Source organism: Pelophylax lessonae (assembly GCF_965119305.1).
Source record: "Pelophylax lessonae genome assembly, chromosome: 7".
NCBI classification, from domain to species: Eukaryota; Metazoa; Chordata; class Amphibia; order Anura; family Ranidae; genus Pelophylax; species Pelophylax lessonae.
Genome location: NC_138774.1, coordinates 41,305,296 through 41,331,018, shown reverse-complemented (window position 1 = coordinate 41,331,018; position 25,723 = coordinate 41,305,296). Strand labels below are relative to the sequence as shown.

The following is a 25,723-nucleotide window of genomic DNA, read 5'->3' as shown; positions in this document are numbered from 1 at the left end:
ATGGTCAAACATTCCCACAGTTCCACTCCTAAACCTTGTGGACAGCCTTCCCAGAAGAGTTGAAGCTCTTATAGCTGCAAAGGGTGGGCCGACTCAATATTGAACCCTACGGAGTAAGACTGGGATGCCATCAAAGTTCATATGTGTGTAAAGGCAGGCGTCCCAATACTTTTGGTGTGTAGATATAACATATATGATGTATATAATGTAGTGTGTATATACGGGGTGTAGATATAACATATATGATGTATATAGTGCAGTGTGTATATACAGTGTGTAGATATAACATATATGATGTATATAGTGTAGTGTGTATATACGGGGTGTAGATATAACATATATAATGTACAGTGGGTACGGAAAGTATTCAGACCCCCTTAAATTTTTCACTCTTTGTTATATTGCAGCCATTTGCTAAAATCATTTAAGTTCATTCTTTTTCCTCATGAATGTACACATAGCACCCCATACTGACAGAAAAACACAGAATTGTTGACATTGTTGCAGATTTATTAAAAAAGAAAAACTGAAATATCACATGGTCCTAAGTATTCAGACCCTTTGCTGTGACACTCATATATTTAACTCAGGTGCTTTCCATTTCTTCTGATCATCCTTGAGATGGTTCTACACCTTCATTTGAGTCCAGCTGTGTTTGATTATACTGATTGGACTTGATTAGGAAAGCCACACACCTGTCTATATAAGACCTTCCAGATCACAATGCATGTCAGAGCAAATGAGAATCATGAGGTCAAAGGAACTGCCTGAAGAGCTCAGAGACAGAATTGTAGCAAGGCACAGATCTGGCCAAGGTTACAAAAAGATTTCTGCTGCACTTAAGGTTCCTAAGAGCACAGTGGCCTCCATAATCCTCAAATGGAAGATGTTTGGGACGACCAGAACCCTTCCTAGAGCTGGCCGTCCGGCCAAACTGAGCTATCGGGGGAGAAGAGCCTTGGTGAGAGAGGTAAAGAAGAACCCAAAGATCACTGTGGCCGAGCTCCAGAGATGCAGTCAGGAGATGGGAGAAAGTTGTAGAAAGTCAACCATCACTGCAGCCCTCCACCAGTCTGGGTTTATGGCATAGTGGCCCGACGGAAGCCTCTCCTCAGTGTAAGACACATGAAAGCCCGCATGGAGTTTGCTAAAAAACACCTGAAGGACTCCAAGATGGTGAGAAATAAGATTCTCTCGTCTGATGAGACCAAAATAGAACTTTTTGGCCTTAATTCTAAGCGGTATGTGTGGAGAAAACCAGGCACTGCTCATCACCTGTCCAATACAGTCCCAACAGTGAAGCATGGTGGTGGCAGCATCATGCTGTGGGGGTGTTTTTCAGCTGCAGGGACAGGACGACTGGTTGCAATCGAGGGAAAGATGAATGCGGCCAAGTACAGGAATATCCTGGACAAAAACCTTCTCCAGAGTGCTCTGGACCTCAGACTGGGCCGAAGGTTTACCTTCCAACAAGACAATGACCCTAAGCACACAGCTAAAATAACGAAGGAGTGGCTTCACAACAACTCCGTGACTGTTCTTGAATGGCCCAGCCAGAGCCCTGACTTAAACCCAATTGAGCATCTCTGGAGAGACCTAAAAATGGCTGTCCACCAACGTTTACCATCCAACCTGAGAGAACTGGAGAGGATCTGCAAGGAGGAATGGCAGAGGATCCCCAAATCCAGGTGTGAAAGACTTGTTGCATCTTTCCCAAAAAGACTCCTGGCTGTATTAGATCAAAAGGGGGCTTCTACTAAATACTGAGCAAAGGGTCTGAATACTTAGGACCATGTGATATTTCAGTTTTTCTTTTTTAATAAATCTGCAACAATGTCAACAATTCTGTGTTTTTCTGTCAGTATGGGGTGCTATGTGTACATTCATGAGGAAGAAGAATGAACTTAAATGATTTTAGCAAATGGCTGCAATATAACAAAGACTGAAAAATTTAAGGGGGTCTGAATACTTTCTGTACCCACTGTATATAGTGCAGTGTGTATATACGGGGTGTAGATATAACATATATGATGTATATAGTGTAGTGTGTATATACGGGGTGTAGATATAACATATATGATGTATATAGTGTAGTGTGTATATACGGGGTGTAGATATAACATATATGATGTATATAGTGCAGTCACCTCTCTTCTCCAGATCTTCTCTCCCATTGTTGATGTATTTCTTCAGCCATTCTATACAGATATTCTCCAGATAATTCTTCTGTCTCTCCCCCTCTCTGACCTCCGGACTGTTCCATCTCTGTGTGGTGATCTGAGCCTCATTCATGGTCGGGATATAGATCCATCTCTGTGTGTCCAGATACATGAGATCTCTCCCATCATATCCGTACTGCATATACCCCGCAGTGCCGCCGTCATCTCTCAGCTCACAGCCGTACATCCACTGGTAAATATGGATCCCTGCAGAGAGAAGAGGAAGATGTGACCTGGGATCAGAGGTGTCATGTGTGTAATATGTGATGATGTAGGAGGTGATGGTATATGGAGGAGATATGTATAGGGATAGATGTGTGTATACAGAGTGTACATATACAGCACAGCTCTCCTTATAATGACACGGCCAGTACTACAGATATATATCCTCCACTATGGCAGAAAACTCCGATACACATCCTCAGTATGGAGGAAGAAGAAGATCGGATCCTAGTGACACCCCAGAATGTTCTACAGAGGGGTCACCGGCTCATCCCACCACTGAGGAAATGACACTCATCACTGATTGGCTGTCCTAACCCAACAAACATTTCTATTCACCAACCAGGTGTGACATCTCCAGATCATCATCTCATTGGCTGCAGTTTCCCTCCATTTTCTACCAGCCAATCACACACTGTGTAGATGACCCCTCCCCCAGTGATGGTGACACGGGATGTGTGGATTATGGAATAATTAGAATATCTTCCCTCATCATGGCTGCAGATTGTACAGAGAGATCATGTGACAGGAAATCCAGAAAGAGAACCGACATCTCCTCAATAATCACCTCCTGGTGTCACCTGAGAGACAATACACGGCCATTGTACACCTTCCTCATCCATCTTATACTATTCATACATAGACAGTCCCAATCACAGAATGCTTCCTGTAGAAGACTGACTACAAATATCTCTGTAATACACCCCTCCCCCCACAGAACAGGAATGGGAGATTCCACATTATACATCTGCTGGGGGGAGCAGTCTATGTTGTGTCATTTCTGGGGGGTCCTCCATGTACAGTGGGTACGGAACGTATTCAGACCCCCTTAAATTTTTCACTCTTTGTTATATTGCAGCCATTTGCTAAAATCATTTAAGTTCATTCTTCTTCCTCATGAATGTACACACAGCACCCCATACTGACAGAAAAACACAGAATTGTTGACATTGTTGCAGATTTATTAAAAAAGAAAAACTGAAATATCACATGGTCCTAAGTATTCAGACCCTTTGCTCAGTATTTAGTAGAAGCCCCCTTTTGGTCTAATACAGCCAGGAGTCTTTTTGGGAAAGATGCAACAAGTCTTTCACACCTGGATTTGGGGATCCTCTGCCATTCCTCCTTGCAGATCCTCTCCAGTTCTGTCAGGTTGGATGGTAAACGTTGGTGGACAGCCATTTTTAGGTCTCTCCAGAGATGCTCAATTGGGTTTAAGTCAGGGCTCTGGCTGGGCCATTCAAGAACAGTCACGGAGTTGTTGTGAAGCCACTCCTTCGTTATTTTAGCTGTGTGCTTAGGGTCATTGTCTTGTTGGAAGGTAAACCTTCGGCCCAGTCTGAGGTCCAGAGCACTCTGGAGAAGGTTTTTGTCCAGGATATCCCTGTACTTGGCCGCATTCATCTTTCCCTCGATTGCAACCAGTCGTCCTGTCCCTGCAACTGAAAAACACCCCCACAGCATGATGCTGCCACCACCATGCTTCACTGTTGGGACTGTATTGAACAGGTGATGAGCAGTGCCTGGTTTTCTCCACACATACCGCTTAGAATTAAGGCCAAAAAGTTCTATTTTGGTCTCATCAGACCAGAGAATCTTATTTCTCACCATCTTGGAGTCCTTCAGGTGTTTTCTAGCAAACTCCATGCAGGCTTTCATGTGTCTTACACTGAGGAGAGGCTTCCGTCGGGCCACTCTGCCATAAAGCCCCCAACTGGTGGAGGGCTGCAGTGATGGTTGACATTCTACAACTTTCTCCCATCTCCTGACTGCATCTCTGGAGCTCAGCCACAGTGATCTCTGGGTTCTTCTTTACCTCTCTCACCAAGGCTCTTCTCCCCCGATAGCTCAGTTTGGCCGGACGGCCAGCTCTAGGAAGGGTTCTGGTCGTCCCAAACGTCTTCCATTTGAGGATTATGGAGGCCACTGTGCTCTTAGGAACCTTAAGTGCAGCAGAAATCTTTTTGTAACCTTGGCCAGATCTGTGCCTTGCCACAATTCTGTCTCTGAGCTCTTCAGGCAGTTCCTTTGACCTCATGATTCTCATTTGCTCTGACATGCATTGTGATCTGGAAGGTCTTATATAGACAGGTGTGTGGCTTTCCTAATCAAGTCCAATTAGTATAATCAAACACAGCTGGACTCAAATGAAGGTGTAGAACCATCTCAAGGATGATCAGAAGAAATGGAAAGCACCTGAGTTAAATATATGAGTGTCACAGCAAAGGGTCTGAATACTTAGGACCATGTGATATTTCAGTTTTTCTTTTTTAATAAATCTGCAACAATGTCAACAATTCTGTGTTTTTCTGTCAGTATGGGGTGCTATGTGTACATTCATGAGGAAGAAGAATGAACTTAAATGATTTTAGCAAATGGCTGCAATATAACAAAGAGTGAAAAATTTAAGGGGGTCTGAATACTTTCCGTACCCACTGTATAATACACACAGGAGACCTGACAGGGGACAGACATCCATACTTCTCTATGGAGGCCCCAGACAGGAAGTCAGCTGTGCATGGAGGAAATCATTCCCCTCACTCTACAGTGGGTGTGTCCTGTGTTCACCTGGAATATTCATCTTCTGTAAACATGTGATTGGTTGCTTAAAGTACACACTGCTTCCATTTATTTATTAACTTTCACTTTGCTTAGTGAATAACCTCTACTATTTGTGTAACTCAACCCAATCAAAATGTCCCATAAACAGAAGCACCAAGAGGGGTCACACACCATAATCACAATCAGAGGTCCCTGGGACCCTCAAAATGTGACATCCCAATTCCCTGGTATTGGAGGAAACGCATGTACCCTCCCACAATGCATTGCTCTGTGCATCCTATCCATAGGTGAGGTGAGAGGAGCGATGTGTATGGGATAGCAGGCAGGACCTTATTCTATACTTTAAAATAACTTAAACTAAAATAAAAGAGACTGACAACACCATTTTGGAAAAAATAAAGGCCGCGGCCGTTTTAATACTTGTATCAAACTTTGTTAACATAAACTCAATAACTTTAACCCGATCACTGAGATCCAGGTTACCAACAAATTATAATATCAAAAGCAAATTATCCAAACATACTCATCCCAATAAAAGGGGATAAACACACAAGAAAAAAGTCCCTCCTTGCACCACGCAAAGATGACCCAACAAGTATAAACTGGCCGCGACAGCCAAGGGGAGGGGAGGGAGGGGAACAAAACTTTTCAACTTGACACGACGTTCTTCCTGAGGTAAGTGGTGCTTCAGGAGCTGAGCCCCCCTTTAAATAGATCCTGGGCAGGCTCAAAGGCGGGAGAAAAACAAGAAAAAACCAGTTTGAATGTTATTCTTCCTAGCTACAGAATAAGCCCCACAGTGATTGGGGCTTATTCTGACCATACACTGGCTAGCCCACCTAAATCTGCCTAGTAACCTATTGTAATGACTAAAGGATGCTTACTTTTACAAAAGGCCTGCCGCCATCCCATCTAGAAAAAGGGGCTCATTTGAACCCCTTTTTCTTTACATGGGATAGCAGGCAGGACCTTATTCTATACTTTAAAATAACTTAAACTAAAATAAAAGAGACTGACAACACCATTTTGGAAAAAATAAAGGCCGCGGCCGTTTTAATACTTGTATCAAACTTTGTTAACATAAACTCAATAACTTTAACCCGATCACTGAGATCCAGGTTACCAACAAATTATAATATCAAAAGCAAATTATCCACCAGACAGGAGGCTAAAGCCCTCCTGTCACAACCCCCACAGCGCGGCCTTCTCAACACACGTACCCAGATTGGTATTGAGGATATCAAGTCCGATATCGGAAAGGTGAACGTCATCAGACCTGTAAAGCCCGGCGATACCACCTTCCAGCTCAAAATGCCGGAAAGACAGAATGCCTGCAGAGCCTAACCACCTAGCTAAGGCTTTGTTGATCCTCCTCCGCACCTTCTCCAACGGTTTAAGGTGCGGGTGTTTGAACCATACAAGCCGGGGAACAACCTCAGAAAATACAATCCGCATACCAGGGTATGCAGAATGTAAATAAACTAAATCATCCCTAATCCTAAAAACTAGATCTAGTGACCTAAACTTCCCAATGTCATTTCCCCCCAGATGAATGACCATTACATCGGGGGGGGGGAAAGGACCTTTAAAAGCTTGCTAAGCTCAGGTAACAGTTCAGCCCAACACATGCCCCTCTTACTGAACCATTGGACATGATAGAAGCGTGGATCCAAACCAATGTTCTCCGAGTAAACTCGTCTCCTGGCTCTCGCACGGGCCCAATGAACAAAAGAGTGGCCAACGATCCATACAGAGAGGCAGACAGAACCTAAAAATTAACAACAATTGTTAGGACGAATATAGGACATGTATGCATTCGACTTCCATCTACCAATCGCTTTTAGTGCCTGAGCTTTAACCCCCAACCTGGCAGCTTCAGTAGCCGCACCGATCCTGAAGGAATGCGAAGACATCTGAGAATGCTCCAGGCCATCAGATTGCAAACATTTGCGCAAAACGGCATTGAATTGGAATTTCGTTAATGCTTTACCCGACTGATGAACAAAAAGAGATCCCGCAGAAGATGACCGTATCGCTAAAAACCTGCGTAACAACAAAACTGGGCACAATGCAGAATGACGGTACTGGTGCAAATAAATCCATTTTCCCACGCCCAACTGATCAGTTTTAGAAAAACGCAACAAAATACCGACGTCTTTCTCGCGAAGGTTAATATCGGACAACAACAAGCCGAAACCGCTATTCGCGTCGTGCACAAGCTCCGAAATCCGCAGGGCACCAAAAAACATTACCGAAAACGCTGCCTTAAAAAGCGCAGATTCATAAAGCGAAAAACAAACATGCTCGGTTGCCAAACAAAGTTGCTCCAAAATATGCGGAGTGATCGCCTCCCTGCTATCAGGGCGCCAGTTCGCTTTCCGATAGCCTTTCAAAGCCTGTCGGACAGCAAAAAAGGCAGAGCAGGGCGGATGATTCTGCAATTTAGCGAAAAAGGAAACACCCGCAAGAAGCTTATTGACGTGGGACCAGGAATATTCCCTTGCAAACAAAAAATTCAAAAATGACAAAACTAGATGTTCTCAAAATTTATCAGGAGATTCACCCATGGAACATAGATGGGCCGACCAAAGATCCCAAGCCGATTGATATCCGGCTAGGGTAGCTGGGGCCAAAGAACCTGCGATATTAAGGGAAACCAGATCTACACAATGCCCCATAGCCGTGCCGGGTAACGACAACCCACCTGATCCGCGTCTGGAAATAGCCGAAAAAATCGCTCCATCTGCAGACGAGACAAAGAATCTGCCAAATCGTTATCCTTACCAGGCACATAAGCGGCCTTTATCCATATGTTCAATTTTAAACAACGGGATACAAGGTACCGCAAAAGATTCACAACAGGAGGAGATTTGGAAGACAAGCAGTTAATGGCAAACATCACCCCTTTGTTATCAGTGCGAAACAAAATGCGCCTATTCTGGAAATGTGAACCCCAAACCTCAAGGGCCACCACGATTGGGAAAAGCTCCAACAGCACGCTGTTGCGAGTGTAACCGAATCGCTGCCATCTGTCAGGCCAGGAGTCAGCACACCAATGAGTTCGCCAAATAGCGGCAAAACCCACCGAGCCCGCTGAATCCGTGGCGAGACAGAAGTCCTGATCGGTGACAAACTCATCTTGCCACACTGCTCTGCCATTAAAATAAATCAAAAACTGCACCCAAACCAGCATATCCTCCTTGACATCAGAGGACAGGCGGACGTGCGCAGTAGGTGATTTAAGACCGGAGATAGCAGCATAGAGCTTCCTGGCAAATAACTTTCCCAGAGGGATAATCCGAGAAGCAAAAGCCAGCAGCCCCAAAAGAGACTGCATCTCCTTCAAAGTAACCTTCTTCTTGCGAATCATAGTCAACAGACAGGATGTCAACTTTTCCACTTTTTCCCGGGGCAACCTAAATTCCATCAAAGCTGAATCTATGTGAATACCTAAAAATTGTACCTCAGTAGATGGCCACTCCGTCTTTTCATGTGCCAAGGGGATCCCGAACTGTTCACAAATGTCAAAAAATGTTTCAAGCAAATGCAAACAGTCAGATGACCCCGCTCTACCCATGAACAAAAAATCATCCAAATAATGGACGAGACAAGAAGAGCCCGACCTGCTGGACACAACCCATTCTAAAAAAGTGGAAAAACATTCGAAATAAAAACAAGAAAGGGAGCAGCCCATGGGAAGGCACCTATCAAAGAAAAATTGATTCCAAAAGAAAAACCCCAAGGAGTTAAAGGAAGAAGGGTGGACTGGCAGCAGGCGAAAAGCGGATTTTATATCCGTCTTTGCCAGCAATGCCCCCTTTCCCAAACCTCGCAAAATCACCAAGGCATCCTCAAAGGAAGAATATTGCACAGAAGCTTCGTCTTCGCTGATCTCATCATTTAAAGACTCCCCAAAGGGAAATGACAAATGATGGATTAGACGATAGGAATTAGGTTCCCGCTTCTGAACAATGCCGAGAGGAGATATGCGAAAACCGGGAAATGGAGGTGATTCAAAAGGGCCAGCAAACCGACCCGCCTGCAACTCCTTGCAAATTTTTTCAGCAACTACATCCTCAAGGCAAGCAACAGATTTTAGATTTTTAACCAGAGTGCAACCCGTGCCTTTAAAAACAGGCAAAAAGAAACCACAAGTGAAACCCTCAATTACCAGCGTGGCTTTCACCTTGTCGGGGTATCGCAGAAGCCACGGGAGCATTGCGCACAGTTTCACCGGGGTTGTTGCCTTTTGAAAAACCCCCTGCAGGTTGGGAACTCTGCATCCTTTTAAAACACTTGGCAATTGGGTGCGAACCCGCACAGAATGCACATTCGTGTCTATATCTACAATTCCCAGGCCATTTGCATTGAGAGTCGTTGTAACTGAAACAGACCCCTTTGCGAAAGGAATGGGAAGGAGTAGGCTGCTGAGTAATTGTAGACGGTTGTCTACCAAAGGAAGGCTTCTGGGGTAACAACAGATCCAGCCAAAGGCTGATATCCTTGACACCCCACTTCAAATGCTGCTGCACAGCCAGCTTCTGGCGGAAGGCGACATCATAAGAGAACCAAGCCGTCCCACCAAAGTTTTTGTAGGCTTCTAACACGATATCCAAATGCTGGAAGAGACCAACACATTTGGAAGGGTGCTTCTCACAAAGCACAGCCGCATATATAAAAAACGCTTGCAGCCAGTTATAAAAAATTTTTGTCACTGGGCGTCTCCGCTCCTCCTCGTCCTTCTTGTCACCCTTGGAGACAAACTCCTTAGCTGAAGGCAGCAAAGAAAGCATGTCAACATACAGACCACTCCAGATTTTCTCCTTCACAGAATCGGATAGGTGAAAACCCAGAGGGGACATCTCACAAGTCAAAGCCTCCCTGAGGCACACCTCAGGGAGATTTTGAGTCCTGGCCAGGGCGACAGAAGCAGGAGGATCAGCCAGAGGAGAGGCCAAACTAGAAGGCGGATTAGGCACCGCGCTAATTCCTAAAAGGCCACTAGATGGTGCCCACACGTCTAAAGGGGAAGATGCCTGCACCCGAGCGTCAGCAGACGCACTAGATACAGCCACCTCCCCCCCCCCTGCGGGCACCGGGCCACCAATAACTTGGGGGGCAGCAGATAAAACCTGCCTAAATTCCTTAAGGAAGTCAGATAGAATCGCTGACATTTCGTTAGCCGTGGCCAGAGGAGACACACCCACCCCCCCTCCAGATAACCCCAGCCCAGCCCGCATATCCAACCTGGAGGGCGCTATGTCCCGATCCATGAGGTATTGCACAGCCGAAGGAGGGGAAACCACCTGCTGCACAGGAACCGGGTGCCGTGAAGACGCCGGGGCCTCGACTAGCCCACCGGCGGGGAACGATGCCGAGCTGGATCTTCCTTCACTCCCGGCGACGAGCGGCTCCCTCCGGGCGACGGGCGGCCCCCTCCGGACGATGGGCGGCTCCCTCCGAGTGACGGACGACTCCCTCCGGGCGACGGATGGCTCCCTCCGGGCGACGGACGGCTCCCTCCGGTCGATGGGCGGCTCCCTTCTGTCGACGGGCGGCTCTCCTCGGACGACCGGCGGCTCCTTCCCGACGACGGATGACTCCCTCCGGGCGGCGGGTGGTGAGTAGCGGCGGCGGGGCGCCCTCTTCCTCTTCGCCGGGACGGCCTCCTCACTGCGAGTCTTCGGCGCGCCGCGCCTACCCCCGACCGAAGGACGATCCTCCTCCGCCGGTTCCGGTGCTGAAGATGCCCTCCGACCTCCGACGACATCCGGTCCGCTTCTTGACCCGGTGACGGCTTCCGGGCGCCCGCTTGACTCGATGACATCATCATTGCGCAGACTTGACCCGGTGACGACATCCGCTCTACTTGACCCGGCGACGACATCCGCTTCACCGTTGGATCCGCCAGAAGACACCGACTCCGGGACACAAGCATCAACGGGCAGAGGCTCCACCGGACAGGACGACGAAGAAGACATGGCCAGACAGCGCCGGATCCAATCTTCGGAACCCGCTTCCCCGGCCCTCTCGATCAGCTGGCGGATGAGACTCATCTTGACAGAAGAGCTGGAACAAAACTTTTCAACTTGACACGACGTTCTTCCTGAGGTAAGTGGTGCTTCAGGAGCTGAGCCCCCCTTTAAATAGATCCTGGGCAGGCTCAAAGGCGGGAGAAAAACAAGAAAAAAACAGTTTGAATGTTATTCTTCCTAGCTACAGAATAAGCCCCACAGTGATTGGGGCTTATTCTGACCATACACTGGCTAGCCCACCTAAATCTGCCTAGTAACCTATTGTAATGACTAAAGGATGCTTACTTTTACAAAAGGCCTGCCGCCATCCCATCTAGAAAAAGGGGCTCATTTGAACCCCTTTTTCTTTACATTCTCCAACTATGTCACATTAGAATTGTAATATGGATTTATCCCCGGCTGGGTCACACTTGTGTGACATGAAAGTCGCACCATTTCCAGCGTGACTTTGCTGTACCACTTCCCTGCGACTTCAACTGATAAGAAGCATTCCTCTGCGACTTTGATAGATCAGTGGTTTTTCTGATCCTCACCTCTCCTCCCTGGTCATCCTTGCTGCCTAAAAACTTTCCTCCCAAGCACATTCCATTTACACCTGAGTGTAGCAGAAACGCATGTTCCCGCTCCTATTTTTACATGTTTTTGCAGAGTAAACATGCGTCGCACGTTGGGCATCCCATTCATTTGAATGAACTGCCGACATGCGTGACAAATGCCGCAAAGTAGCTCTAGAACATTGTCAGTCATGAAGTGTCACATTTTTACAGATCGCATTTTGCTGTGCGCATTTGTAGAGCATTTTGACGCACAGCGAAGCACGCATCTGCTAACCGTGATTGGGGGGGCATTAACAATTAGGCAGCATTTACATCTGCATGGAACTCGCACAGAAAACGCATGCTTTACCACACATTTCAGAAATGTGCATTACACTTGTGTTGCCATGAAATCAAAGCAATTGTGATGCGCGTTTCTGAAATGTGCGTAAAGTGCATGGTTTTTGTGCGGGTTGCTGTGCATTTGGAAACGCACAGATGTGAATGCAGCCTAAATGGTAATGCAAGCATGACACACATTGCCGCACATTTTTGAAATGCAAGGCAAAGCACGATTTTTCTTGCAGGTTGTCGTGTGTTTGGAGAAGGTGTAGATGCGAATGAATGATAACGCAAGCGTGACGCAAGTTGCCACGAGTTTGAGACACAAAACAAAGTTCACGTTTTCTGTGTGGGTTGTCATGTGTTTGGAAATGCGCAGATGCAAACGCAGTCTAAATAGCAGTGTTAATTTTGGCATAAAATTTCGATCTAGTTGTAGTTATAGTCTTTGTAAACAAATGGTAATGCAGGAGCGACACATGTTTTGGAAGTGAGCGGCATAACGAACATTTTCTATGCGGGTTACCGTGCATTTAGAAACACGCAGATGAAAACGCAGCCTAAATGACAACACAAGCTGGAGGCACATTTCCACACATTTTTGATATGCACAGCAATGCGTGCGTTTTCCATGATGCTCATTGCTGCGTGCTTGGAAAGGCGCAGATGCAAATGCAGCCTAAATGGCAATGTAAGCGCAACATGCGTTTCCACACATTTTGGAAATGCACAGCAAAGCGCGTGTTTTCTGTGTGAGGTGCTGCGCTTTCAGAAACGAGCAGATGCAAATGCGTGCATTTCCAAAATGCGCAGCAATGCACACGTGTTCCTATTTAGCAGTGTTAATTTTGTCAACTAAAATGTTTTCGTCGACTAAATGAACACAATTTTAGTTGACTAAAATATGACTAAAACAATTCAGATGACTAAAATACGACTAAAAATAAAATGGCATTTTAGTCATAAGACTATAACTAAAACTAAATTGAAAATTGACATCAAAATGAACGCTCCTCTGCTGGCCATTTCTAAATTGGCAACACAATTCCATCCAGAGCCAGTAATAATCGCACATTAAAGTTTAAACATGGATTGCACCACCGCATAAGTAAGGGGCATCTACTAAGCTGCTGAAAACTAAAAAATTAAGAAAAAGGCTTTCTTATATTCTTCCCTAATATTTAATGTTGGTAATATATTCAGGTAATTTGTGCAATGACATTACAGCCAATGGAGTTTACAGTTTTTTGTATTTTAAAGTTGCACTTCGGTTTGTCAAAAAACAATATTTCTGTTTGTTTATGAAACTTGGTTTTATTAATAAAGATGTTATATATCTCAATGGATAAGGCCCCGTTCACACTGGGGCGATCCGACTTCCAGGGGCGACCTCCGAGGTCGCGGTGCGAGCAGCGCGCCGCGACCTCGGAGCGGCCGGCACGGACTTCATAACATTGAAGTCTATGACGGTCGCTCCGGGTCGCCCCAAAGTAGCTCCGGACCCTTTTTCTAAGTCGGAGCGACTTGTGTCGCTCCTATTAGAACGGGTCCGCAGCTTCCCTATGGAAGGCGACCTGTGAGGCGACCAGGTCGCCTCACAGGTCGCCCCAGTGTGAACCGGGACTTAGAGTCCATTCACACTGCCGCGACTTGTGAGGCGACTTGTGTGCCCTCAAGTCGCCCCAAGTCGCTTGACATAACAAAAGCAATGTTAATCAATGAGAGCCGTCTTAATTGGCACTACTGAAGTCGCTCCGACTTCAGAAAAGGGTCCTGTACTACTTTGAGGCGACTTGTATCCGACCTGTCCCATAGACTTCAATGGGAGTCGCCTCCTTATCTTAATTGAAGCGACTTGTGATCAGACTTTCCATTGAAATGGTCCAGAACCAGGAAAAAAGATCATTTTTCTTATAATTTTTAGTAGCACAGGGATATGGCTCCGCTCCACCTGGGCGTTTTTGTTGCAGGCATTTATCGGGCATTTTTTGCGCGTCTTTGGAGGCAGGCATGACTTTTTTGGGATTTAGTGTCTATTTAGCGATAAATGCCTGCAACAAAAACGCCCAGGTGGAGCGGAGCCACCTCCCTGCGCTACTAAAAATTCTAAGAAAAATGATCTTTTTTTCTGGTTCTGGACATGCTACAGAGCTGGAACTTCACAGGTACACTTTTTAGACCCCCAGACACTAAATCCAAAGAAATCTTTTTTTTTTTTTTTTTTCAATAATTGGCTCTCTATCAAAAAAGACAATTTTTAAGAACTCTTTTTTGTGTGATTGAGCATGACCCAGAACCATCATATTCTGATTGGCCAAATACAAAGTTGTACAAAGTCGTCTATCATACAAGTCGCGCTGAATTTGCGCAAAGTCGCGCTGAAGTCGCGCTAACAAGTCGCTTCTTATGAGGCAACTTAGAGGTCGCGGCAGTGTGAACCGGCATTAAATCTGTGTCTGTAGTGCGTGTTCAAACCTTATAACATATTATTAGATTTTTACTCCAGGAGTATAAAATTCATTTGGAAATGCTAGAGAAATGTTTAAATAATGAATTACAATTAACCTAAACCTATTCCATTTGTAGTTGACTAAAATGTATGAGATTTTAGTAGACTAAAATATGACTAAAACTAAAACAATTCAGATGACTAAAATATGACTAAAACTAAAATGGCATTTTAGTCAAAAGACTATAACTAAAACTAAATTGAAATTTGATGCCAAAATTAACACTGCTATTTAGACTGCGTTTGCATCTGCGTATTTCTCAATGTGCGGCACCCCGTACAGAAAACGTGGATTGCAATTAAGGTTGTGTTCGCAGCTGCGTTTTCTGTGTGGGTTGCCATGCGTTTGGAAACACACAGATGTGAACACAGCCTAAATGGCAAAGCAATGTCTGCTTGCCGCGCATTTCTTAAAAACGAGGCAATTCGCACGTGTTCTGTGCAGGTTGCGGCACGTTCAGAAATGCGCAGAGGTGAATTCAGACTAATTGTTACTGACACCCCAATCGTGGTTAGCAGACGCATGTTCTGCTGTGTAACAAAATGTGCTACAAACAATCCCAAATGTGTGACACTTCACTACCAAAATGGTTCTTGAGCTACTTTGGGGCGTTTGTTCTGTGCAGGGCTGTCCATTTATGTGAATGGGTTGCTCTATGTGCGATGTGTTTTTAGGCGTGAAAAAAAAACACAAATAAATGTGAGCAGGAAGATGCGTTTCTGCCAGGCTAAGGTGTGATTGAGATTTAGGCAGCAAGGATGACCAGGGAGGAGAGGGGAGGGTTAAAAAAAAAAAAAAAAAAAAAAGATCCTCCAAAGTGCCATTCTTAGCTATACTGATGCGACTTCCGTGAGAGAACATAAAAGTCTATGGGGCCAGATCGCATTGAAAGTCGTACAAAAGTAGTGCAGAAACATTTTTTTTGTTACTGCGACTTGAATTGTGGCAATTAAGATCCCCTGAGTGAAATACATGGGATGCGACTTGTTATGCGACTTTGAAGTACAAAGTTGCATGACAAATTGCATTGGTGTGAACCGGGACTTAGAGTGTGTGGCCCCCTGAGAGCCAGGCTGATAAGGCTGTGATATGTACTGGCACCTCATCATACCTTCATCTAATTAAAGTGTATGTATAGATGAAACTATTTTAGTCTTTAGATGGAGTAGGGAAGGGTTACACCCCCATTAGGGGATTTTTGCTGTCTCGGTCATTGTAATATTTCCCCTCACTTTCTGATTGGCTGATAAAGATTACCGGGACTAATACAGAGGAGAACAGAAACTGATCACAACTGTTATTGCAGCACTGAGCGCGTTTTACCCCTTAACCACTTAAGCCCCAGCCCTATTTCGGACACTTTTTGTTCACACGTTAAAACCAGTATTTTTTCCTAGAAAACTACTTAGAACCCCCAAACATTATATATATTATTTTAGCAAAGACTCTGGAGAATAAAATTTCGGTCATTGCAATAATTTTTGTCAAGCGGTATTTGCGCAGCGGTCTTTAAAGCACCATTTTTTTGGAAAAATTTTGAAAAATCACATTTCACTGCATTTAAAAAATACTAAACAGTAAAGTTAGCCCATTTTTTTTGTATATTGTGAAAGATGATGTCACGCCGAGTAAATAGATACCCAACATGTTACGGTTTAAAATTGCGCCCCCCTGTGGGATGGCGACAAACTACGGTCAATAGAGATCTCAATCTGCGACGATTTAAATTTATTTAACGGTTACCAGTTTAGAGTTAGAGTGTAGCTCTTTTTTTTAAATTATTGCTCACGCTCTGGCGATCGCAGCGATACCTCACATGTGTGGTTTGAACAGCGATTTCATTTGCGGCTCGACTTGCATATACGTTTTTTTTGTGCGCGAGCTAACGGTGACGGGGGCGGCTAAATTTTTTTTTTTTCCCATTTATTTTATTTATTTTTTTAACTTTATAACAGTTTAAAAAAAAAAAAAAAAAATATGATCACTTTTATTGCTGTCACAAGCAATGTAAACATCCCTTGTGACAGCAATATGTGTGACAGGTACACTTTATGGAGGGATCGAGGGTCTAAAAGACCCTAGACCCCTCCACTACACTTCCCTGTATGCAAAACGCCAAAAACTGCGTTTTTGCATACAGCCGATTTTCAAATTTGCTGCCTTTTGCAGCACAGTAACCCGGAAGTGACGTCATGGACGCCGCCTCCGGGTTACGTCAACGGAGACCCGATCGATGCCATTTCCGGCATTCATCGGGACTCCATCCAGCCGGCGGACGCGCCAGCTGGGTGCTCGGGGCTCCCGGTGGGACGGGAGCCCCGAGCAAAGCCACGGAAGGCGGCGGGAGGGGGGGGGGACGTCCCCTCCCGCCCCCCCGGGTACCGATCGAGCGGCTCCCGAGCCGCATCGGTCGGTACCGACGGAAAGGCAACCGTCGGCTTCAAACCACGGTACCGGGATGGTGTCTCTAGCTAGAGGCATCATCCCGGTACACTACCGCAAAGTTTACCGACGTAGCCCTACGTTAGTATGCGGTAAGTGGTTAACTGTCATCATGATGATCCTGTACTGCATTACATCTGTATGGCTTTTAAAGGGTTAAATAAGACACACAGCCTGTACTGAGAGAAGTCTGCTGCCTCCCATTGCTGACATTCTCCTAGAACTGTTGGCTGGCTTTCCTTTGTCACTAATACTCTGATTCACTCACATGGGAAAAAGCATGCAGCAAGTGAAGTCACAGCGAAGTCTTGAAGTGTAAGTCAGCCAATAATGTTTTTTCCAGTTTTGGAGAGAGAGAAGGAGGATTACAACTCCTGCAGAGTTTTTATTGCTCCCCGGGGCTCCATTAGAGAGAATTCGGCTCATTTCCTGTCCTGATGACAACCAAAACAGGAAGTGAGGAAAACTCTGCGACAGACAAAGACAGAATGAAATATCTGACATGAGTTCTATCCTTCCTCTACTCTAATAATAAAATCATACTTATCTATAACTGTGTTGCTGTAAGAGATTTCCCTGACTTTTGGTTTGGTAAAATGTAGTCAGTAGGACAGGAAGTGAGAGTAAAAACCTGGCAGGGGTACTTACCTTTCCACACCTTATTCAAAACTAAGAAATAAAGCTTTGACTGGACTTACACTTTAATCTAGCTTCTTGTTCTGGGGTCATGACCCCAAATATATGGAAAGCAATGACTGAGGATGAGAGCCGGGCAGATAGGGAGCGGAGTATAGGCCTCATCCACACTGGATGTTAGCAAAACGCCATAGAAAGCTGTAGAAGGAGTTTGTCAGCTTTTTTGCAGAAGCGTTTTTTTAGCAAAACTAAATTCCCACAAAAGCTTATGGCTCAAAAACGCTGATAAACGCAGAATAGTCGCATTTTTCAGCATTTTTAAGCTTCTATCAGAGTTAGAGCGTTTTTACAGCTGAAAATCTCCTCTCAGATCACTAATTCGGGGATTTTTCCAGCCAGAAAACCCCCCTGCCAAAAACTTCTGATAAGAGCTGTGTGTGCATGGAGACATAGGAGAACATGGGGGAGATTCCTGGCTGCAGGAAGAAACGTCTGACACCAAAAACATTCGCTGTAAAATCGTCCCGTGTGCATGAGGCCTTAGAGGTCGGCTATGGCGCCTCCATATCTCTCTCACTCCAGGATTCCTAGAAGAAGTCGTTGTGTATATTTTATAGATGTGATGAGAATTCTGATCAGATGAGGGAGGAATTTATTCATCAAGCTGTGATCTTCTATAAATCTGTCTCATAGAATGTCTCATCTCTCCCCTCCCCCCCTCTATCCTGTCTGCAGAGTTTGTATTCGGTGTAATAAAGAAATAGAAATGTAAGAATTGTCTCACCTCCAGTCTGGTTGTATCGCTTCATCAATGTCTGTACATTGTGTTTGTAAATAGGCTCATCGCCCCGACCTGCTTGTGTGTTCCTCTCCCAGTATTCAGGTTCCACTTTCTTCATCCACTCAGTCTTGGGAAGAACCTCCCGGGTGTCACTGTTATAATTTGTTATCTCCCGATCATCCACATATCCGACAGAAGAGAACACAGGGAGTCCGGATCCCGGAGAGGAGACTGCGGTTTCATAATATCGCAGAGTGTGACTGTCTGATAGAGAGACATACAGACGGTTATATATACATCCTCTACACATCACACACTATAATGCTGGGAAGACATTAATAATACCTGGCAGCCCCCCCCCCCCCCCCAATAGATCAAGACAATATTTTCATGAAAAATACACTAAAATCACTATTAGTGGACACAAACATACAGTAACAGAGAACTTGTGAGAATTATACCTTAACTGTTTTTTTACATTTATAAATATAAAAAATAATCAAATCATTTCTTACAGTGCTTTTTTTTTTTACAGGACAGGGAAGCCTGCAGTGCTGTAGGATGGAGGGTGGCACAGTGAAAAGGGGGCACACGGGGGGGGGGGATCAAAAGCAGGCAGAGCAGGGAGGGGGATCGGTGTGGGAGAAGCAATTACAGGAACAATGCTCTGTGTCTCTCCCCGCAGCAGCTGAAAGCTGGCAGGAGGGGGAGAAACTGGCTTTTAGCTGCTGCAGAGAACCACACAGGGCTTCCTTCTGTAATTGCCCCTCCACCCAACCAAACCAATTCCCCGTGCTGTTGGGGCCCCCCTGTGTGCCTGGGCCCCCTACAGAAAGACTGTTGGCCCCCCCTATCAGCGGCTCTGTTTATGAGTGTGCAGATGGTTGCGCACAGAGCTTGCAATCATGGAGGGACAATTTATGATAATAAATGGTGGGATTGCATGCAATAACTGTAATAGGAGAAGAATAATGGTGAATAGATGGTGGGGGGGAGTGGAGGGGATTGAAGTGATCGTTTCTCAGCCCTGTGTGATGAAATCCCGGCTTCCCTTTAGCGCTGAATTCACACTTCTGCATTACCTTGCGGTGTGGTAATGGGGGATACAATGCACATTGTCATTCATGTAAGGCCGTCCATTCACTATAAATGATCGGCCAATTCGCTGTGACAGATAATAAATACATGTGACCCCATGTTAGCAATGCAGCCCCCACAATGTACAGTGAGTGCGGCGCAGTAAATTGCGCTCTGTTTTAGGCCTGGATCACACTTGTGCAATTTCACATCCAACCTAAATCACACAGAATTGCATGACAATGGAAATCATTCACATCAATGCAACTCTGTGTGGTGCGATTTTGTAAAAGGTTCTTGTACTACTTTGGTGTGAATAACAGCGCATTTTTGCCCCATTCAATATGCAAATCACATCCAAAACACAGCAAATTGCAATCCACTGAAATCGGATGAAAATCAGATTGCAGTAGTGAGACCCGAGCCTTACAGTGCGGATTTTATTCTTTATTTTGTTTGCAACAACATGTAAAATAAAGCAATACAGAAGAGCACTAAGCGCCGGTTCACATAGGGGCGACCCGACTTGCCGGGGCGACCTGTGAAGTCGCGGTGCACAGTGCGCACCGCGACCTCGGAGCGATATGCACGGACTTCATATCATTGAAGTCAATGCAGGTCGCTCCAGGTCACCCCAAAGTAGTACAGGACCCTTTTTCTAAGTCGGAGCGACTTATGTCGCTCCTATTAAAATGGGTCCTGTGCTAATCTATGGCAGGCGACCCACGGCGACTTGTCAGGTGACCAAGTCGCCCCAGTGTGAACCGGCTCTAAAACATAAAGAGGAGTTATAAAATGTCTCATTTCTGTAAGGGTGAATTCACACATGTACATGTTCTGCCCGCGCTGCATTGCCCACTGGTTAGTGTGGTGCATGATTCAGCGCAGCACGCTGTCCCTTTCATTTAATCACTTGCTGACCACTCGCCGCAGATATACTACGGCAGGCTGGCTCAGCTGCGCAGTTCGCGGGAGTGCTCCTGGGGGCGCACTCACGCCATCATTAGGCAGCAGGGAAGCCGATCCACAGATCCAGAGGCCGCAATTGCCGCTGGGCACCAGCGATCGCTCCCCATGGAGAGAGAACGACAGTCTGCTGATGTAAACAAAGCAGATTGTTGTTCTCTCTGGAACACAGAGTGCCGGTGACCCTCCTATTTAGGATCACAGGTCCCTGTGTGGATTCCACAAGCCCATCCCCCTCACAGTTAGAAAAGACCCCCTAGACATACACTTAACCCTTTGATCGCCCCTGTGTTAACCCCTTCCCTGCCAGTGTCATTAGTACAGTAAAGGTGCATATTTTTAGCACTGATTACTGAATTAATGTCACTGGTACTCCCAAAAGTGTCAAAAATGTCAGTTAGGGGTCCAATCTGTCCGCCACAATGTCGCAGTCCCATTAAAAATCACAGATCACCGCCATTACTAGTAAAAAATAAACAAATAAATAAAAATGACATTAATCTTTTCACTAGTTTGTAGACACGATAACTTTTGCGCAAACCAATCAAAATACGCTTATTGGGATTTTTTTAAATAAAAATATGTAGCAGAATACAAATTGGCCTAAAATGATGAAAAAATTTAATTTTTAATTTTTTTGGGGAATATTATATAGCAGAAAGTGAAAAATATTGTTTTTTACAGAATTGGAAAAAAAATCGCACAGGTGATCAAATACCACCAAAAGAAAGCTATTTGCGGGGAAAAAAGGACATCAATTTTATTTGGGTACAGCGTCGCACGACCGCAAAATTTCCCGTTAAAGTAAGGCAGTGCCGAATCGCAAAAGATGGCCTGGTCATTAAGGGGGTAAAACCTTCCGGCCCAGAAGTAGTTAAAGTATAAAAAATATACACTTCACTCTCTGCAATGACCGAATCCTCCCCCACCCGCTGCCCAGGTGCATAAGGGGAGGGAGGATCTATACTGATGGGGGTTTGTACTAAGGGAGGGGGGGTCTATACTGAGAGGGACTATATTTGGTGGAGGGGGTCTATATTGAGGAAAGGCCTGTACTGAGGGGGGGAGACTATACTTGGAGGGGTGGTCTGTACTGACAGAGGGGATCTACACTAAGTGGAGGGGGGTCTGTACTGAGGGGGGGTCTAGAGCTGCATGGTTAATCATGAAAAAATTGTGATCTCGTTTCACCACCCCCCCCCCCCTTCACGATCTTAAAACGACATGTCCTTGATTCTTATAGAGCTGTTCTCTGCTCACTCACAGCTGTCAAAAAATAAAAAAGAGCCTTCAGCAAATGATTATCAACATTGTTAAAGCGTAGTATACTCCACTTTTTACCTTTTACCTACAGGTAAGCCCATAATAAGGCCTATAATAAGGCTTACCTGTAGGTATAATTAATATCTCCTAAACCTGCACGGTTTAAGAGATATTGGTCCTGCATGCAGCTGCTGAAACCAGTGGCACATGTTCTCTGAAGGTCCGGTGGACCTTCAGAGCTCTTTGCCGGATCCTTGCTGGAAAGTAACTCCCGCACGCATGTGGGGGAGTGACGTCATCACGGCTCCGGCCACTCAGCGCCGGAGCCGCCGAACCCGGAGAAGATGTTGAGGGAACATGACGGCTCCCTCAGCGGTGATCGGGTGACCATGTCAGGGCTTCGTTTTAACCACTTCCGCCCCGCCAACCGTACATTTACTGTGGCACTCTGCCACTGCTGGGCAAAGCGACGTAGCCCTACGTCGCTCGCTCAGGAGACTGTAGGAAGCGAGCGTGCGCCACCGGCAGCGCGCTCCCGCCCCCGCTCATTACCTTGGGAGCCAGGTAGTGTGACCAGCGGCTCCGATGGCCGCCGGCCACTCGCGATCTCCCGCAGTAGTGAGAGAAGGACAGACGGCTGATGTAAACACAGCCGTCTGTCATTCTCCCTGAAGTAATGACAGAGGCTATGCGATCCTGCTATTACTTGTGAAGTAATCCTGCTAATTACTTCACAAGCCACGCCCCTCTACAGTTAGAATCACGCCCCTAGGGTCATACCCCTAGGCCCCGCATGTAGATTAGGGGGCCGGAGGCATGGATGGGGGGGCTGCACCCCTTTGCCCCATATGACGAGCCGCCACTGCTGCACCGGGTGACACCAACCCTAGTGATGCCACTGAGTGTCCACACTATGACTTGTCCTGTACAAGGGATGAGATCACATCTTCTACTATAATAAAAATGATAGAAAGATAAATGATGGCTGAGAATACATTACACATTCTATAGAAGATTGGGGCCCATTCACACCAGCAGCCTAACGCAGCATTACTCAGCACAGTCCCAACACAAGGACAAGGAGATTTGCCCCAAATCCTATTTCTTCATCTCCCAGGAAAGTATTATGTCGGTGTGCAATGAGAATAATGGGACATGTATTTCTGCACAGCACATTTTATCATTCTATTACACATCATAGCCTGCTGCAGGGCACAACAATAGCATGGAAGGGAAATAGAAAAGAAAAATGAAAGCACTGCAATGGGTGTTGGAAATATTTTGCAGCACATTAAAAAATACACAAGAACCAATCACAAGTGGCGGGATCACCAGATATTTCTGAGCAAAAGAAGAAAAGAATAAATAACCGGCTGCAGTGATCACTAATAACATGAAGACACAGACACATAGGGCTGATATGTATTGTGGGGGTAACATACACTTTAAAATCGAGGTTAAAGCAGAGCTCTATAGGAACATATTTTTTTTTTTATGTTTGGTTGGAGTCAGGAAGGGTTAGAATGTCAGTCGGGTTTTATTGTTGGCTGTAACTTTAACTACTCCCAGCCCAATCCTGACATTTCTCTCCTACATGTATCAATCAGGATTTTTTTTTTTTTTGCTAGAAAATTACTCAGAACTCCCAAACATGATATATTTGTAGGCAGAGGCCCTAGAGAATAAAATGGAGCAGTGGTTACCAGTTTAGAGTTACACAGCAGGCCTAGCTGTAGAATTATTCTTCTCACTATAACACTCGTGGTGATTCCTCATGTGTGCTGCGAACACCGTTTACATATGTGTGCATGACCTACGTATGTGTTCACTTCTGTGTGTGACCAAGGGGGGGGACAGGGGGGCACTTTACATTTTTATTTATTTTGTTACATTGTCCCTTTATTTTTTTTATCACTTTTATTCCTATCACAAGAAACATACACATCCCTTGTGATAGAAATAAGACATGACAGGTCCTCTTTATGGAGAGATCTGGGGTCTATAAGAATGCCGGTGTCTTGTCGGATAATGCCTCCCATTGGATAGTGCATCTGACGGACTGCGCATGCTCCGTAAGTGACGTCACTCCAGCTGATTTCTCCGATCAGCTGGGGTTGACGTCATTAGCGTGTGCACAGTCCGTCGGATGCATTTCTCGACGGAACAGAGCGGCCGGCTGCCGGCACTTTTTAGACATGGTATATATAGTATATATTTATTCAACACAACCCCATATTTCTAAATTATCAAACATTGAGTATTATATTGTGTTTGTGCTAAAATTTATTTTAGTTTATTTTTTTCTTAAAATATGAGTTTGTTAAACAGTTGCAAAAACATTTTGTGACATAAGAAATTACATCTGCCATCATTTATTTGGAAATGCCGTTTGCTTATGGAAAATAAATCATTGTTTGGGGGCTTAAAGTGACTTTTTTTAGCAAAAAATATTAATACTAACATATATGAAAAATTGCTCTGATAGAGAAGAGGTTACACAGTCTGTGTCCCCATAGAGAGATTTATGTTCTCTTCCTGCTCTGTGTGACACCCATCATCTGGATAGGAAGTGAGGGAAAATCTCTCTCATAGTAGCACAAAGAGCAATAAAATGCTGCCAGATGTCCTAACCCTTCCCTGATCTCTCCAAAACTGAAATAGGAAAAGTTATCAACAAAGTTGAGTTTTAGGCTACTTTCACATCTAGGCGTTTTGGGGCGTTTTTCTGCTCTAGGATCAGCTCAAAAAACGCTCCAACAAGACAAATCCTATTCATTTCAATGGCCTCTGTTCACATCTCAGCGTTCTGACGTTATAAGCAAAACGCCGAACGCTCAAAAAAGTACATGAGCTTCTTTTTGGGCAGATTACAGGCGTTTTTATTTTTTTACATTGGTCACTAGTCAACCTAAAAATGCCTGCACAAAAACGCCTGTAAAACGCGGTAAAAATTGTGCTAAAAAAACGCGTGAAAACGCTACGCTCAGGTGTGAATGCAGCCTAAAAGAATACCTAGAGCCAAAACTATTTTTATTTTAGCTGACCTCTGTATTTTTCCATCTGTGTCTCGTTAGGAGAATTTCTCCTCACTTCCTGTCCTATAGACTCAACTGGAAGTGAGAGGAAATCCTGGTTTAGATGTCACAGTGACCCCATTGGAAAATTTCTCCTCTATTCTTCTTCTCGTGACAACACAAAATGTTAGATGGCTTCTCAGTTTTATTCCCGGTGACATTGGTGATCAGGACACATAGAGAGGGTGAATCTACATAATGGGGACACAGACAGCAATATAAACCTGACAGAGGCTCTAACCCCTCACCACTCCATCCAAATCTGAAATAAAAGTTTTACTCTTAGTTATATTTCCCATCTGACAGATGAGACTGAGTACAGCGCCCCCTCCAGGATGAGGCTGACCACAGCACCCCCTCCAGGATGAGGCTGAGCACAGCGCCCCCTCCAGGATGAGGCTGAGCACAGCGCCCCCTCCAGGATGAGATGTATAATAGGAAATAGGTGTGATGAGTGAGAAGGTGAAATGTATTGTCAGCTGATACATTGTAATGTCTTCTGACCCCCCGACCTCTCCATCCATCATCAGCTCCGTACACAAGATCAATAAAGATCCTTCAGAGCCTGGAGAGCCGTATTGTCATCTTCACACAGACAGGACATGGTTGTCACTTCCACAATACTTCTACCTTTATCACTAAACATTGATTTCTACCATTCTATACATCCCCCCTCCCCCACTGACAAGATGTCATCTATATTGTCCTCTACTTACCACACTCCACCCCTGACACCCCCAGAATAATCAGGATGAGGGGGGTCATCATCTTCATCCTCCCCGCTCTCATCTATAGAGGCCCCAAAACACGACACCTTCCACTTCACCCAGCTCAGGACACTCTGTGTACAGGAAGGCGGAGCTCTGTGCTGATTGGAGGAGACTTCCTCTCTATCCAATAGGAAAATGATTACATAGAGGATCAGCAGTTACCGGGCAGAATAACAGAACGAAGGTTGGAGATGAGAAGCCACAAAGTGAAAGTGAAATCTGGAGACATTCCACCAATAGAATTCTAGGAATCCCCCAAATCCCCCCAATCATCTCCTAATACCGGGC

At 45.3% G+C, this 25,723-nt stretch overlaps 1 protein-coding gene across 1 annotated transcript in view; it reads right to left on the bottom strand.

Annotated features, from left to right (window-relative positions):
- The window catches only part of LOC309560441 (uncharacterized protein), a 226,558-nt gene extending 201,052 nt beyond the window's left edge, over window positions 1-25,506 (bottom strand). The window contains exons 1-3 of the mRNA XM_082264075.1: window positions 25,382-25,506; window positions 18,289-18,549; window positions 2,148-2,426 (exon numbers count right to left, since the gene is read on the bottom strand). Of these exons, the coding sequence (XP_082120201.1) occupies window positions 2,148-2,426; window positions 18,289-18,549; window positions 25,382-25,454 (613 nt within the window). The 5' untranslated portion in view covers window positions 25,455-25,506. The remainder of the gene's footprint in view (window positions 1-2,147; window positions 2,427-18,288; window positions 18,550-25,381) is intronic.
- Between the last annotated feature and the right edge of the window lie 217 nt (window positions 25,507-25,723).